The sequence below is a fragment of the Babylonia areolata genome, chromosome 30 (assembly GCF_041734735.1).
Source record: "Babylonia areolata isolate BAREFJ2019XMU chromosome 30, ASM4173473v1, whole genome shotgun sequence".
NCBI lineage: Eukaryota > Metazoa > Mollusca > Gastropoda > Neogastropoda > Buccinidae > Babylonia > Babylonia areolata.
Window position 1 is genome coordinate 10,265,013 of NC_134905.1, and position 16,608 is coordinate 10,281,620.

Genomic DNA, 16,608 nt, shown 5'->3' on the forward strand with positions numbered 1-16,608 from the left:
CCCAGCATCATGATTCCTGCCTTCGTAGGATGGCATACGAGGCATGGTACCGTGCGTAAGCACCCAGCGAACAATTCGATCCCCAACAGAGAAAGGAAAGACAGGATCGACTCAGAGGTAGAAAAATACGAAGGAATCAAGGGGGCCGAGTCGAAACGAGTACACAGAATGTAAGAACAATATACAAGCAAGCCGCATACAACAAAATAAGGCCAAATGAAAACGCTTAATAGCCAAAAAAAGCGTTAGACGAGACACAGCGAAAACCTGACAAGATGGCGTGGAGAGCCTTGGCCAAAGGGAATGATTCAGCGCTTAAAGCTGTTAGAGGCGTTTGATTGGCTAAGAGCGGGCCAGACTAAGAGGGGCGTCTTTTCACTGTTAGCCGCGCAAAATTTGGCCAAACAGAGCAAACCATAGGCCTAGTTTGCATCAGTTTGACATGGTACAGTATATGACACCAAACAATAACTCTCTTTGGTCACAACTGACACAATCAAACTTTGCAGTACATCCATCCCTCTTTCCAACTTAGGAACCATGGCGTTGTCCTTGACAACACATTGTCTACGCAAAAATTTTTCAGTCAGACATATCAATCCTGCTATTGTCAATTGCGTTGCATCAGTTCCATTCAGAAAAAAATTGTCAACCGAAGCAACATCTACACTTGTTGTTTCTCTCATGCCTTGACTACTGAAACTCTCTATTGTCTGGTTTGCCTGCTTCATCCATTCAGTCCCTTCAGCACATACAAAACTCTGCTTCCCGACTTGTCCTCAGAAAGAAATGATTTGAGCACATCACTCCTCTTTTGCAACATCTTCATTGGCTCCCTGTCTCATACATAATAAAGTACAAGATCAGCACTCTGTGTTGTAAATGTATTCACAAATCTGTCCCTTCCTACGTCTGTGGCTGCCTTCACCTCTACACCCCATCTCACTCTCTACGATTGGCTTCGGATCCACTCTATTTATGCATACCCAGATTCGAACACTCCACTGTCAGCCGCTGTTCTTTCTCTGTCTATAGTCCTTGCTTTTGGAATGAACTTCCTCTTTCGCTTCGTCAGGTCTCCACTCTCAGCTCTTTCAAGTCTGGCCTTAAAACCCACCTTTTCCCGATATAGCCCCCTTCTCCTGCCTCTTCTTTGTCTTCAGTTTCTCAAATTTAGATTTATGCATGCAAGTGAATGACTGGTGTGAGAGCTTTGATTTGTCTCTGCACAAGATTTAGTACTACATAAATACTAATTATTATCATTATCATTTTAAACTTCTTTTGCACGAGGGAGCCAAACTTTTGACTTTGCAGGCAAATTTTAACAATCTTTAATTTGCCAATATTTGGGCACATCCCTCCTCAGTTGAGGCAGTGTTTGATGAAACACCCCTCTACCAGGTCCATTACCTTGAAAACTGCTTTCTTGTTAGAAATATGTCTTGAAGAGGTCTCCATCAAAACCAACTCCTAGATCAGGTTGCTGCAAGCACCCTGCTGCTGTCTGAGCTTTCAATTCTGTTCACGGGCGCAACAGCCAAATGGTTAAAGCATTGGACTTTCAATCTGAGGGTCCCGGGTTGAATCTTGGTGACGGCGCCTGGTAGGTAAAAGGTGGAGATTTTCCTGATCTCCCAGGTCAACATATGTGCAGACCTGCTAGTGCATGAACCCCTTTCGTGTGTATACACACGCAGCAGATCAAATACGCACGTTAGCCCCTAGGCTACCTATATGATGAGATAACTCGTCAGCGCAAGCATGTACGCTTCCCTGCCACAATGATGAGATAACTCGTCATCAAAATATTCAGACTTTTCCCTGCTTTGCATTCAGTTCGATGACAAAAATACTGGTAGCTTTAGCTTGGGGAATCTTTCTAGATTCTATTCATAGCTAGAAACACCATCTACATCATGAGGCAGTCCTTTATTTGAACGTCTTGGTCGGGTTACTGCCACAGTGTTTGCCTGACTCCTTTCCTCGCTCGCTCAACAAATGTTGGACTGACGACGTGCTCAAGACATGCGATCATGGTGAACTAAATCAACCAAGATTGCTTTCTTTAGCTGATGCTCAGAAAGAACTGGAGTGTAAATTTGAAAGAGAAGACAGTAATGAACATTTAGGACGATTTGATAGAAAATAAAGGGAGCAATCAAGAGAGTGGCCAAGATACGACTATCAGTGAGTGACACCGGCTGTACAACTGTAGCAGCCGACAAAAAGTGACCGAATTATCAGCAGGACACAGTGTGAGCGATTTTCTTGGCACTCAGCCAACGTGGTCTGATGAGAACTGGATAAAGTGACCGTGTGAGAGGGATGTAGAGGAGAGGGTGGAGACTGAGAGGGTGTTGCCCCACATCCATATTATCACTTAGAGAAGTCACAATGCATTGTGTATCTGTTGCTTTAAAAAAAAAAAATTATTGTGGTTGTTCTAGTATGATTTTGTGTGTGCAGATATCCATTTGTCCAGAAAATATGATATTTTAGTGCAAACTACCACTCATGTCTGTAATGAACAAGTTGAAAATGTGACAAAAAACAAAACACTGATTTCAAAACAACAGCATGTCACTGAAAATATAAAAAATGGAAAAAATCATGTGTTTTGTATTCTTTATTCATTTACCTTTCAGAAGTAACAATGAGTAAAAAAAGGTGTACCCCGTATGCAGTCTGCACAGCACAGACTCCTCCTTTCTGTTCTTCACCCCTGAAGGGAGGGTCTCTTTTAGGTCTGGACGGATCTGGAAGAGCTTGTTGTCCGTCTGGGTGTTCCACTCCTCTTGCCAGGGTGTTCCACTCCTCTTGCCAAAGATCCTCAACATAAGTGTTCACCTTCTGCTTTATGTCTGTACAAAGGATCTGGATAATTCTTTCTTTACAGCGTTCTTGGCCAGCAGGTCTGCCCTTTCTTTACCACGAATGCCAACATGTCCAGGAACCCAGGCCAACACAACCTCGTATCCTTTCTTCGTTGCGAGAGTAAAAGCTTTATAAAATTCCAGCAGTTTGGGATGAGTGATATTCCTGCAGGCGATCGCCTCGGAAAAGATCATGAATCTCTTGTTTCGAAGAGAGAACCATTTTTACCGCCAGAACCAGTGCGGTCAGTTCCGCAGTGTACACTGAGCTGTCAGACAGGATGTGTTCCGTTGAGGGCCGGTCAGGAAAGGCGGGACAGAATGCAGATGCAGAGACTCCATCTTCTGACTTGGAACCATCAGTGAAGATTCTTTGAAAAGTGGGAAATTTGTGGCAGAGTTCTGAAAACTAAGTTCTGTAGGCCAGAGAACTGGTGGAGTTTTTACGATATGAGGCCAGATCGAATCGGACCTCCGGTGTTCTAAAGGTCCACTGAGGGCTGTCGGGGAACTTGGAGAAGTCTGAGATATCACCGACATCCAGATCAGCATTTTCTATGTGCGGCTGAATGCAGAGTCCAAGAGGAGGGATGCAGTTTGGGTTGTCTTTAAATTTCTTGTTGAAGGGGTTGTTGAATACAGCGTCGTAAGCAGGGTCTGTAGGTTCAGAAAACAATTTCAAGTAATAGTTTAGGGTCAGCTTCAGTCTGCGGTTGGAGAGAGGCGGTTCCCCCGCCTCTGCATACAGGCTGTGCACAGGGGTGGTGCGGAATGCACCTAAGCTGAGACGGAGCCCTTGGTGGTGTATAGGGTCCAGCAGTTTCAGGTAAGACAGTCTGGCCGAGCCGTATACTACACTTCCGTAGTCCAGTTTGGACCGGACCAGGGCTCTGTAGAGGTGCAAGAGAGTTCTCCTATCAGCACCCCAGTCCGTGTGAGCCACAACTCGGATGATGTTCAGGGCTTTTTGCCAAGATATTTTCAGCTGTTTGATATGGCTGAGGAAGTTCAGCTTCTGATCAAAAACGACCCCTAAAAATTTGGCTTCCATGACCGCCAGGATGGTGGATTTTCCCAGACGGATTTCAGGGTCTGGATAGAACTGGCGAAAGTTGTGAAAATGAATACACTCAGTTTTGGAGGACGAAAAGGTGAAACCATTCTCCTCTGCCCAACACTGGATTTTGTCGACGTAGAGCTGAAGCCATTGCTGGATGCTGGCATACGTGCTGCCAGTTGCATACAAGGCGAAATTGTCCACAAACAGCGAGCTGTCCGATCCCTTCTGAACCGACTGGACGATGTCGTTTATTTTGATGCTGAAGAGAGCCGGTGACAGAATGCTCCCTTGCAGAACACCCAGCTCCTGCTCGTGAATGTCAGACAGGGTGGCGCTGACCCTCACCTGGAATTGTCTGTCTTGCAAGAAGTTGTGGATAACTGGGGCAGGTGTCCTCGGAAGCCGAGCTTGTGCAGGTCCGAGAGGATTCCAAATTTCCAGGTGGTATCGTAAGCTTTCTCCAAGTCAAAAAATATGGCCACCACATGCTGTTTGTTTACAAAGGCATTTCTTACAGTGGTTTCCAGATGAACAAGATGGTCAACGGTAGAGCGATGCTTGCGGAAACCACACTGTTCTTTCGCCAGAAGGCTGTCGGTCTCTAGTTTCCACATCAGTCTACCATTGACCATCTTCTCCATCAGTTTGCAGATGCAGCTGGTCAGTGCTATTGGGCGGTAGTTGGAGGGGTTCAAGGGGTCTTTTCCCAGTTTTGGCACCGGGATTATGACGGCTTTCCGCCAGGAGGGTGGAAAAAAGCCTGTGATCCAGATGTGGTTGTAAATTTTGAGCAGGGTGTCCAGACAGGTTTCGGGAAGATGGTTTAAGAGTTTATAATGGACCTTGTCCATTCCTGGAGAGGAATCCGTGCAGGTCTGAAGGGCAGATTTTAGTTCATTCATAGTGAAAGGAAGGTTGTAGCTCTCTGTGTTGTCGGAAGAGAAGTTGCAGGGTGTTTTTTCTTTCAGGTTTTTAGTTTTGAGAAACCAAGCAGATTTGTTGGCAGATCTAGAATTCAGTTCGATTGTGGAGGCAAGCAAACTGGCAACTGCTTTCTTCTCTGTGACCAGAGCGTCTGAGAGTTTAACCCTTTCGCTGCCAGGAAAATAAGATTTAAGTGAAATCTATTTGCCAGGGGTTTTCCACAAAAAACGGGTATAAATTTTCCAAAAATTCTGTGCTCTTTGTTATTGGAGAAAGACCCATAAAAGTATATATTTTCTGAAAGGTAAATGAATAAAGAATACAAAACACATGCTATTTTCCCATTTTATATAGTTTTAGTGACATGCTGTTGTTTTGAAATCAGTGTTTTGTTTTTTGTCACATTTTCAACTTGTTCATTACAAACATTAGTCAGGGGTAATTTGCACAAAAACATCATATTTTCTGGACAAACGGATATCTGCAAACACAAAATCATACTAGAACAACCACAATATATATATATTTTTTAAGAGATAGATACACAATACATTGTGACTTCTCCAACTGATAAGATGGATGTCAGGCCACACCCCCTCAGTCTCCACCCCCCTCCTCCTCACCCCTCTCACACGGTCACTTGATTCAGTTCTCATCAGACCGCGTTGGCTGCGTGCCAAGAATATCGCTCTGCTGCTAATTCGGTCATCTGTCGTCTGCTAACATCTGTACAGCCGGCATCACTCACTGACAGTCGCATCTTGGCCACTCTCTTGATTACTCCCTTTATTTTCTATCAGATCGTCCTATAAATGTTCATCTCTATCTTCTCCTTCGAATTTACGCTTCAATTCTTTCTGAGCATCAGCTAAAGAAAGAAATCATGGTTGATTTAGTTCGTCACGATCGCATGTCTAGAGCACGGCGTCAGTCCGACATTTTGTTGAGCGAGCGAGGAGAGAAGTCAGGCAAACACTTGGACAGTGACCCAACCAAAACGTTCAAATAAAGGACTGCTTCATGACGTAGATGGGGTTTCTAGCTATGAATAGAATCTAGAGAGATTCCCCAGGCTAAAGCTACCACTATTTTTGCCAAGGAAGTGAATGCAAACCAGGGAAAAGTCAGAATATTTCGATGACGAGTTATCTCGTCATGCAGGCAGCGAAGCATATATGCTTGCCATGACGAGTTATCTCGTCATGCAGGCAGCCTAGGGGTTAAGATGGTGAAAAGTTGGGCAGACGTTTTTGCCCTTAATTTTTTTCAAAACCCTCCACACTTTCTTCTTGGGTGTGTTGGAGGTTAAGGAAGAACAAAAATCTCTCCATGATTTTCTCTGGCTCTTTTTAAAAACATACCTGGCTTTCGCCCTCAGCTGTTGATGGGTTCGAACACTATCGGTCTCCGAAAGACGCATCGTTGCGCTCTCTTCTGAGACTTAAGGGCCTCCCGACATTCCGCGTTGAACCAGGGCATTCTTGGCATCTGAGGCTTGGAGGTAGACTATGGGACCGCTGCTTTGGCGCATTCTAAACTGATCTGTGTCAGAGTGTCAGCAGAATCCTTGCTTTGTAAGACTGTTTCTTCCTGCAGCTCCGCTCTTAACTTTGTGGTAAAAATTCCCCAGTCAGCTTTGTCATAGTTTAGGCAGTCAGGCAGAGTCACCTTCCCCATCTGTGGGGCGCCGGACGACAGGAAAGTAGTCACTCCTGTGCAGATCGTCGTGCACTCTCCACTCGTAGTCCAGGACCAATGATGGATCGTACACTGACAGATCTAAACACGAGAGCTTTCCAGAGGACAGATGAAAATAAGTGGGTGACTTGTCGTTAAGACAGCACAGGTCCATATCAGAAAGAAGGTTTTCCAAAAGAAGACCTCGGGCTGATGTCATCTCACTTCCCCAGAGCAGGGAGTGGCCATTGAAGTCGCCCAACAGTAGAGAAGGTCGTGGGAGCAGGTCGACAAGGTCTCAGAACACGGACGGAAGGAGGAAGGTACAGAGAGCAGACAGTGATGGTTTTCTTAAGTGTGACTCTGACTGCCACCGCCTGTAAAGGGGTGCTTAAAGGAACTGTACTGTACAAAAGGGACTTGCGTATAAAAAGAGCGACACCTCCCATCAATCCCTCTTGTTTCGGTTGAGCGGGTTTAAAAATGGAGTTAAAACCAGAGAGAGATAAAACCTTGCCATCTCTTTGCAGAGTCTCCTGCAGCACCAGCACTGAAGGTTTCAAGGCACGACAAAGCAGCTGGAGTTCCTGGAAATTGGTGTAAAACCCATGGCTGTTCCAATGGATCACTGCCATAAGAAAGGTTTAAAAAAACATAAAGCAGCAGCCTAATCCATCGCTACCCCCTGCTCCTCTGTTTGCGGTGGCTCAAGGTCGGCCAAGACCGCATATCTATTTTTAGAGCTTAAAATTTTGTCCAAGTCCGACCAAGCCGGAATATCCACCACCTCGGCTCTTCCCGACCCCGCCACCCTCCCCTCCTTGAGTTTTGGAGGTATGGGGGGTTTCTGGGCACTCCCACCAGCCCGAGGGGCAGGCAGACGAGAGGCGGGATGAGGAGGGCCAGGGGGTGGGGGGGGACGGGAGGCGGACACCGTACCTCCGCCCGAGGCTTTCCGCTCCCGCCCAGCAGCCCCTGAGGACTGCCGTACAGGATGGGAAGGGGTGGACACAGCGCCTCCACCCAAGGCCAACGGTTCTACCAATGTGGGTAAGTCGTCTGTCCGCGTCCCTGTGGACGTCGTCTGGATCGCAACATCCACCTTCCTGGTTCTGACGACAGAAGCATAAGACGCCTTAGGCAATGCAGCCTCCACTTGTTTACGGGCCTCAAAGAAAGAAATTTTCTTCTCCGTCTTCACCTTCTGGATTTCTTTTTCTTTTTTCCAGGTGGGGCAGTCTTTAGATGAGGACGGGTGGCCGCCTCCGCAGTTCATACAACGGGCTGGACTGATGCATTCGCCCTGGTGCGCCGCCTTTGAGCAGGTGCCACACACCCTCCTTGCAGCGGTTCTGCACGTGTCCGAATTTCTGGCACTTGAAACACTGTAGAGGGGACGGCACGTACAGACTTACGTTCACCTGCAGATATCTGACTCGTATGTCCTTGGGGACATTCGGGCAGCAGAAGGTGAGGAAAAATGTGTTGGTCGGGACTCTGTCCGACCTCTTCCTTACTGTCACCCTGTAAACATCTGTCACTCCCTGAGAGGACAGCTCGCTCTTAATCTCTGCTTCAGATACTCCTCTCAACTCCGGGCATCTGATGACCCCCTTTGAACAGTTCAGTCCTTTGTGAGGGGAAACCTTCACCGCCCTATCCACAAAAGTGGTCACTTTAAGCAGAAGCGGTGTCTGCCTTTTTGACGCTGTCTCTACCAGAAATGCTCCGCTCCTCAGCCTCTTGACAGATTTCAGTGAGCCTGCTAGACACTGGAAGCCCTTCTGGATGGCGAAGGGGCTGAGAGCTGACAAGGGCTTGTCATCAGTGCCCTCCACCACAAGCCACGACGGCCAATATCCAGAGGTCTCACTGACCTCTGAATCATCAGTTCCTGGTCTCCTCATTTTCCCAAGTTTAGGGGGGTGTATTTGGTTGGAAGCCATGGTATTTATATTTGTAAATTAATCCCTCCCTTACCCACCCACCATGGGGTCCAACTTAGGAGCCAGGGTCAAGGGAACACCAACTTGACCCCTTCCAGGTTTCGGGAGGGATATACGACTAACAATTTAGCTCCAACACGTTCCCCCCGATCATGCCCAGCTCCCGGGGACAGAGAAATGAGCACTACGGGGGTTTAACCTCGTTAGCCTCCAAACTGCCAGTCTTGACCCAGCCCCACGAAGGGGTAGCCGATTGACACACACGGGCCAATGTGTGCCGCCTGTCTTAGGAAAGGTCCGAGCCAAAGGGATGTGTTGAGAGCAGCGTGCTCTCTCAATCCCCAGGATCTCATTCCCCTCCATCACAGGTCGCGCTGCATGGCAGACACGTCAGGCCTGAAGTAGGCCGCAGAGAAAACAGAAAAGAGGCGGTAAAAAGAAGAATAGAGAATAGCGAAAGGGATAGTGGGTCATTTTTAGTTTGGGCCTCACTCATGACCTGTTCGGCATGGGAAGCCCTATCAGGGGCATCAGTATAAAAATAAATTTAAAAAATTTTAAAAATTAAAAAAAACCCACTTATTCAGCCTGATCAGCTACAATGGCTATGTAGGCTGTCAATTAAAACCTGGGACTAGAGCAGTAAACCCTCAGAAGCACTGATGCCCCCGCCGACATAGCTCGCTCGATCACTGGCCACTAAGCCTCCCGACCACAAGGTAGTGACCCCGCGGGAGGGGGTCAAGGGAACACCAGCTTGACCCCCTCCAGGTTTCGGGAGGAGACACACACACACACAGAGTTTACACTACACACACACACACACACACACACAAACACACACACACACACACAGCGGTTTGCACTACAGGCACACACAGAGAGAGGTTTACACTACAGGCAAACACACACAGAGGTTCACACCACAGGCACACACACACACACACACACACAGCAGTTTGCACTACAGGCACACACAGAGATAGGTTTACACTACAGGCAAACACACACACAGAGGTTTGCACTACAGACACACAGAGAGAGGTTTACACTACAGGCACATACACACACAGCGGTTTGCACTACAGGCAAACACACACACAGAGGTTTGCACTACAGACACACAGAGAGAGGTTTACACTACAGGCACATACACACACAGCGGTTTGCACTACAGGCACACACAGAGCTTTGCACAACAGGCACACACACACACAGAGGTTCACACTACAGGCACACACACACACACAGAGGTTTGCACTACGGACACACACACACAGAGGTTTACACTACAGGCACACACATACAGAGGTTCACACTACAGGCGCGCACACACACACACACAGAGGTTTGCACTACGGACACACACAGAGAGAGGTTTACACTACAGGCACACAAACAGAGGTTCACACAACAGGCACACACACACACACAGAGGTTTGCACTATGGACACACACAGAGGTTTACACTACAGGCACACACACACACAGAGGTTCACACTACAGGCACACACACACACACACAGAGGTTTGCACTACGGACACACACAGAGAGAGGTTCGCACTACAGGCACACACACAGAGGTTCACACTACAGGCACACACACACACAGGAGGTTTGCACTACGGACACACAGAGGTTCACACTACAGGCACACACACACACAGGAGGTTTGCACTACGGACACACACACACAGAGGTTCACACTACAGGCACACACACACAGAGGTTCACACTACAGGCACACACACACACAGGAGGTTTGCACTACAGACACACACACACAGAGGTTCGCACTACAGACACACACACACAGAGGTTCGCACTACAGGCACACACACAGAGGTTCACACTACAGGCACACACACAGAGGTTCACACTACAGGCACACACACACACACAGAGGTTTGCACTACGGACACACACACAGACAGGTTTACACTACAGGCACACACACAACCAATACCATTCAGACATGCAGTGAACGAACTCACTTTATCAGTATCTACTGACAGCTCGGCACACCACTGTTTGATGTCCTTCTGTTTGATGACACACGCCATGTGCAGACAGGCTGAAAACAGTGATCCTCTCTCACTTTATTTGTGTGTGTGTGATGGGCAGGGGCTGGGGGGGGGTTGAAGTGTAATGTGATGTGATGTGGTGTGGTGTGCATATACTGGTGTGTAGTGTTGTGTGTGTTTGTGTGCAAGGGGGTGTGTGGAGGTTGGTGTGGTGTGGTGTGGTGAGGTGAAGTGTGGTGTGATATGTGTATGTGTGTATGCTGGTGTGTGTAGGATGTAGTAGAGGTCTTCAATTTTACATCTTTCCACTCTAATATTAGACATTACATGTGTGTGTGTGTGTGTGTGTGTGTGTGTGTGTGTGTGTGTGTGTATGAGAAAGGGGGGGGTGAGGACAGAGAGAGAATGAATGAAGGTATGAATGGTTTATTCGTTACAGGCCAAGGCCCCTAAACGAAGGGGTATATAACAACATACATGTAATTATACTGTCACACAAAAATATTGGTATACAGTCTGTTATGAGCACAGTGTCTCTCTTATTCTAAATGCTCTATACAAAAATACACAAAGATGTTTTACTACCGTTTGATTTGCTGAAGACATTAACATACTAAAACCAAAGAGAGTAGGTAGCCTATATTTTGGGGGGATAAACTGTTGTCTTAAACCCTGATTCATGGGACATACCAGGACAAAATGCACTTAATCTTCTTTGCTTGCAATTTCCACAAAGTGGACATATTAAGTTTTGATCAGTTTCGGGTTACTTTCATACCTATAGTGATGAACACAAATATCTGACACACCAAGTCGAAACTTTGATATAATTTGGATTACAGCACGATTTAGATTTAGAGATAGATAGGGTCTGACAAAATGCAAAGTCCCAGTGAACAGAGAGTACGCTTGAAAACTTTCACTTGTCTGAATGTGGTTCTGCCAATTACAATCTATTAGTCTTTGGCAAAAGTCATGGATAAAAAATTCGACATTTCATACGCTTTGACAGAGCCAGACATGCCAATGCTCATACCCAAATTTAAATAAACATGCCCTTACATTGGTAACCCAATAATTTTTGTCTGCAGCATCGAGATGGAATAAGGTTGAGCATGCTTTAAGAGGTAGCCTATTTTCTTCCATATGTACAAGCTTTAACCTATCTTTCATATATCGCACAACAGAATTATCACAATTGGATATTTATTGGTTTCGCCATAAACAAAATGATTTCGTGTTCGTTTATCTATCCCTAAAAAGCACTTCAGTGATAAACAAATGTATTTTTTTAACAATGTTCAGCAGCTTTATCTAGCCCCCATAGTTCTGCGCCATGTTGCATAAAAGGTTGCATTTTTGCAGAAAAATTTTCTAATAAGATTTCTAATGAATTATTATTTAGCATATGCTAAATATGCAAAACACATAACAGAACACTATTCCCTCGACTAACTAAATCTTTACAGGCTGCTGTAAAACTTAATTTTGTTGAAAAATAGATACCAAGATACTGGCTGATATTGAACTGTCTGTCATGATTTGATTTGATGTCCTGCGAAATATTGGTTATTCTACAATTTAAATCTCCAGAAAGTAAAATAAAGTCATCTCCAAAGGTAATTAGGCATTCACTAAGACAATTATTCCATTTTCAATATCAAAATATGTTTAGAATGGAGAACCCTCTCACTGTACATAGGTGCAGACATACAACATATCTTTATCAAGGCCAAACAGTGATTTGTCAATAATGAACAAAAGAATGTTATGATGTTCCAAGTCTTTTTTTTTTTTTTTTTTTACATATTCTGCAAGTTCTTTCTCACCCAAACATATAACACCACCAGAATGTCTGCCTTGTGTTGAAAGCTTAAGAGCAGTTGACTGAACACAGTAAAGCCAGGAAATTTATCAAATTGAACATATTCATGAAAAGTTTCAACTAAACATACAAAATCATATGAAAATTAAAAGTTTGTTAAGTATGGATTTTCTAATTTGGAAAACAGTCCTTTGACATTCCAGTGAATAAAGGAAAACAACACATCTTTACTAACATTATCATAGGATTCATCATCATCAATGTTATCTGTGTTAGTGCCACTGTCTTTGCCAAGTTCACTGTCCGACAGTGTGTCATGTCCATTATTTGTATTTGTATATCTTTTTATCACAACAGATTTCTCTGTGTGAAATTCGGGCTGCTCTCCCCAGGGAGAGTGTGTCGCTATATTACAGCGCCACCCATTTTTTTGTATTTTTTCCTGCGTGTAGTTTTATTTGCTTTTCCTATTGAAGTCAGTGGATTTTTCTTCAGAATTTTGCCAGAAGCAACCCTTTTGTTGCCATGGGTTCTTTTACGTGCGCTAAGTGCATGCTGCACATGGGACCTCAGTATATCATCTCATCCGAATGACTAGCGCCCAGACCACCACTCGAGATCTAGTGGAGGGGGAGAAAATATTGGCGGCTGAGCCGTGATTCGGACCAGCGCGCTCAAATTCTCTCGCTTCCTAAGCGGACGCGTTACCTCTAGGTCATCACTCCACATTAACAGTGCCATTGCTGCAATTTGAGTTCATGCCAACAGCTCATGCAAATTGTCCCTTCATTGACAAATCACGTGCAGCACGTTCCTTAAACTACAAAAATTTGTGCACAACTGTCCCATCTGAAGAACCAGGTTGTGTTAGGACCAGTGCCAAGTCAACTACTGTTCCCCAATGAAATGAATGCCTGGGCTGTTTTTTCCGGAAGTCACACTTTGTTGGCTTGAGTCACTACAAGGCCAGCCGGACCGTTATTTTAGTTCATTAAGGTTTTCTGTGTCATCAAGACCATACCTTGGGACAGAGACTGACAGAGAGAGAGAGAGAGAGAGAGATTGAGAGTGGGCAAGCATGTGTGCGCATGTGTATGTGCATGTGAGCATGTGACTTTTACATGGCCTCTTTTAATTCAAAATCACATTAATTTTTTTGTTTATTCATTGTTTTGGGCAGCCTACTTTGAGGGTTTCTTTTTTCTTCTTTTTTTTCCTCTAAAAAGTTATATCAGTTCAAATCACTTACCTTTCTCATCATCCAACTTCATGCTCAATGAGAAATTTCCTTCTATATACTGCCCTAATATTTGTACAGTTTTAATTAAGCTTAAAATAATTTCTAACACCAAATACACACTATATTTATGTATGTCCTTTTGCAGACTCCAATCTACAAATTACTTTAACTCCTGAACTTGGCATATTCTTTGCATCTGTTAACCCCTTTTACATGTTTTATATAGTGGAGTGTTGGCCTAGAGGTAAAGCGTCTGCCTAGAAAGCAAGAGAATCTGAGTGCACTGGTCCAAATCACACTGGCAGTCGCCAGTATTTTCTTCCCATCCACTAGACCTTGAGTGGTGGTCTGGACACTAGTCATTCAGATGAGATAATAAACCCACGGCAACAGAAGGGTTGTCTGGCAAAATTATGTAGAAAAATCCACCACAATAGGAAAACAAATAAAACTGCAGGCAAAATTTTTCTTTTTAAATGGGAGGCGATAACAGTGCAGCGACGCACTCTCCCTGGGGAGATCAACCCTACTTCCACACAGCCAAATCGGTTGTGACAATAAGAGTAATACAAAAAACCAATACAAATGCTGTATACTAAATCTAAAATGTATTCAAACATATTCTACATATTCTCTTCTATTTTTTTCAATTGATCTTCTTTATGGTTGTTTGATTTGTTTTTGTACTTGAAAAAGTTTAAATGTGAATGCAAGAACTGACTTTTAAAGAAGTTTAAAAAAAAAAGCCAACACCATCACAGAAAATAAACACACACATGAAGACCATATCATTGGGCAGTACTGAAACTTTTCAAAACCTGACCATGGGGTGGTCTCTGATACATACAATACTCAGTGGCATCAACACTACAAACATTTTACCTGGAACTGCTGTTATTAAATTCTGCAAAACATCAATGCTAAGCATCACAGACAAACACAACAATGTTCTGAACTTACCAAGAGCGATAAGGTAGGGAGGGTACAGTAACGGAATGTCTGTTCGGAGGCTGTCATTGACAATTCTCCTGAAAACAGTCAAGACAGGATCACTACAGCTATCTTCTATGTGGCCAGTCAAGTGGATAGGCAAACTGGCACATTCACAGACACAGAGAAGAACAACAAATGCACTGTAAGTGTAACAGACATGGAGACGAACAACACTAGAACGTTAACAGACACAGAGTCAAAAAGCACAAGCTTGTAAACAGACACAGAGACAAAGAACATAGTCATGTAAAAAGAGACAACACGGGTACCTGACAGACAGATAACATAGGTATATGAAAATGAAAAGACACAGACAACACAGGCATGTGAACAGACACAGACAACTAGGTGGCAGCAGTGAAAATTTAAATATTCATTACAATGACTGAAATGTGATTTTTGGCAAACAACATGACAATATAAGAAAAACAAAAAAAAAGTAAGTGAATATCTTGATTGGTTTTGAAGATATTCCGTTTTAAAGATGTGACGATGCATACATGCTGTTAGTACTTAATATTTTCACATTTTCACAGTTATATTATACTGTCCATTAGGGTACTGTAATGAAAACTCATATACTTTTAAAACCCATATGATAATGGCATATTGCACAAGAAAACACTAACACTTCAGCAGCAAAGAAATTGGAAAATATGTCTGTCAAAGTAGGAGGAAATAGAAAATCAAGATGTGTCAATCTGCACAGAATAGCAACTTTGAAGGTCTACAGCACTGAAAAGAATAGACAGTTGCATTTCATAAATAAAATATCTTGCATAGATATCATCACAGAAAGTGCACTGAATACATCACAGAAAGTGCACTGAATATCACAAAAAGTGCACTGAATACATCACAGAAAGTGCACTGAATTTTTTTCAGGCAGGATAGTTGACTGAATTTTAAGTATCAGAGTCTCAAACTTTAAAAAATCTTCAATTTGACCAGCGGAAAAAAGACTTTATTGGGGTAGCATGCTGCAAAGATGAATATTTCAGTAACTGTCACAAATAGGACCATGAAATTTTGTGTGTGCGTTAATTGAAATGTCAGCTTTCAAAATAAATTAAAATCAACCTTAAAACTTCCCTCTAAAGTTGCCAGAAAAGGAATGATACCTGATTTTCTCATTAAAAAAGGGTGCACGCTGTGGATGAGACTTCTTCAAAATGTTTGTTTTAGAAAAAATATTGAAGTTGCAGCCACAATAAGTTACTAATGGTCTAGGCTGATCATCTTCTGCAAAATTACTACAAATTTTTAAACAAATGCAACTTGAGAGCATTATACAGAATGGGTAGGTTGATGGGGCATTCCACGACAAAGGTTCCCAGGAGGGAGCAAATATTACTGAAGTTGCTAGCAAAAATGACAGATATATGAATCTATTTTCTTTCAGCTCTAGCTTTTTCTTCCATCCATGAACCCAGTCATGCATTTCATTGTAGAAGAACCACAATAAATAAGAAATAAAAGGTGGATGATGCATCTTTATTTCTTCACAAAATGGCATTCACAAGAGAAAATGTACACCAAAAAATCTCTTTTTTGGCACTCACAGGTTTCCTGGCATCAGCAATAACATGCTGCTCGCTACCAGAGATGTTCCTACTAGCCTTTTTGGATCATGGAATAGGTCTTGCAAACCCTGCCATAAACAGCTGTTTCTGCAACATGTTAGATACACAGATCAGCTCATAAGAAAGAACAAATGTTATGTTCAATTTAAAACTTAAAACCAAAAACAGAGCTCTCAGTTTAATATATGTTTAGGCTTTTGTCAATTTTGGTGTGTTCTGAGTGGGAGGAAAACACTGTGATAACAGAATTATAAAAATGGCATACTAACAGGTGGTGGTGGTGTGTGTCCATCGAGATCGATGATGACCATCGTTGTCATCCAGCTGGGGGATCGGGGGAGGGTGGTGGTGGTGGGGGGGGATGCTCATGAATCTATCTGTGAATGCGCAGATGGCTGAATAGTCCAATCTGCGCACGAAATGTTCGCTGACAGTTGGGGCAGACAAAGACAGGCATAT

The 16,608-nt window shown here is 43.9% G+C and overlaps 1 protein-coding gene across 2 annotated transcripts in view; it reads right to left on the bottom strand.

Annotated features, from left to right (window-relative positions):
• LOC143275275 (cyclin-C-like) overlaps positions 1 to 16,608 on the bottom strand; it is an 85,292-nt gene that overhangs the window by 13,825 nt on the left and 54,859 nt on the right. For both annotated transcript variants that reach the window (XM_076579254.1, XM_076579255.1), the window contains 2 exons: positions 14,534 to 14,601; positions 10,479 to 10,558 (listed from right to left, as the gene is read on the bottom strand). In XM_076579254.1, coding sequence (XP_076435369.1) covers positions 10,479 to 10,558; positions 14,534 to 14,601 — 148 coding nt within the window. The remainder of the gene's footprint in view (positions 1 to 10,478; positions 10,559 to 14,533; positions 14,602 to 16,608) is intronic.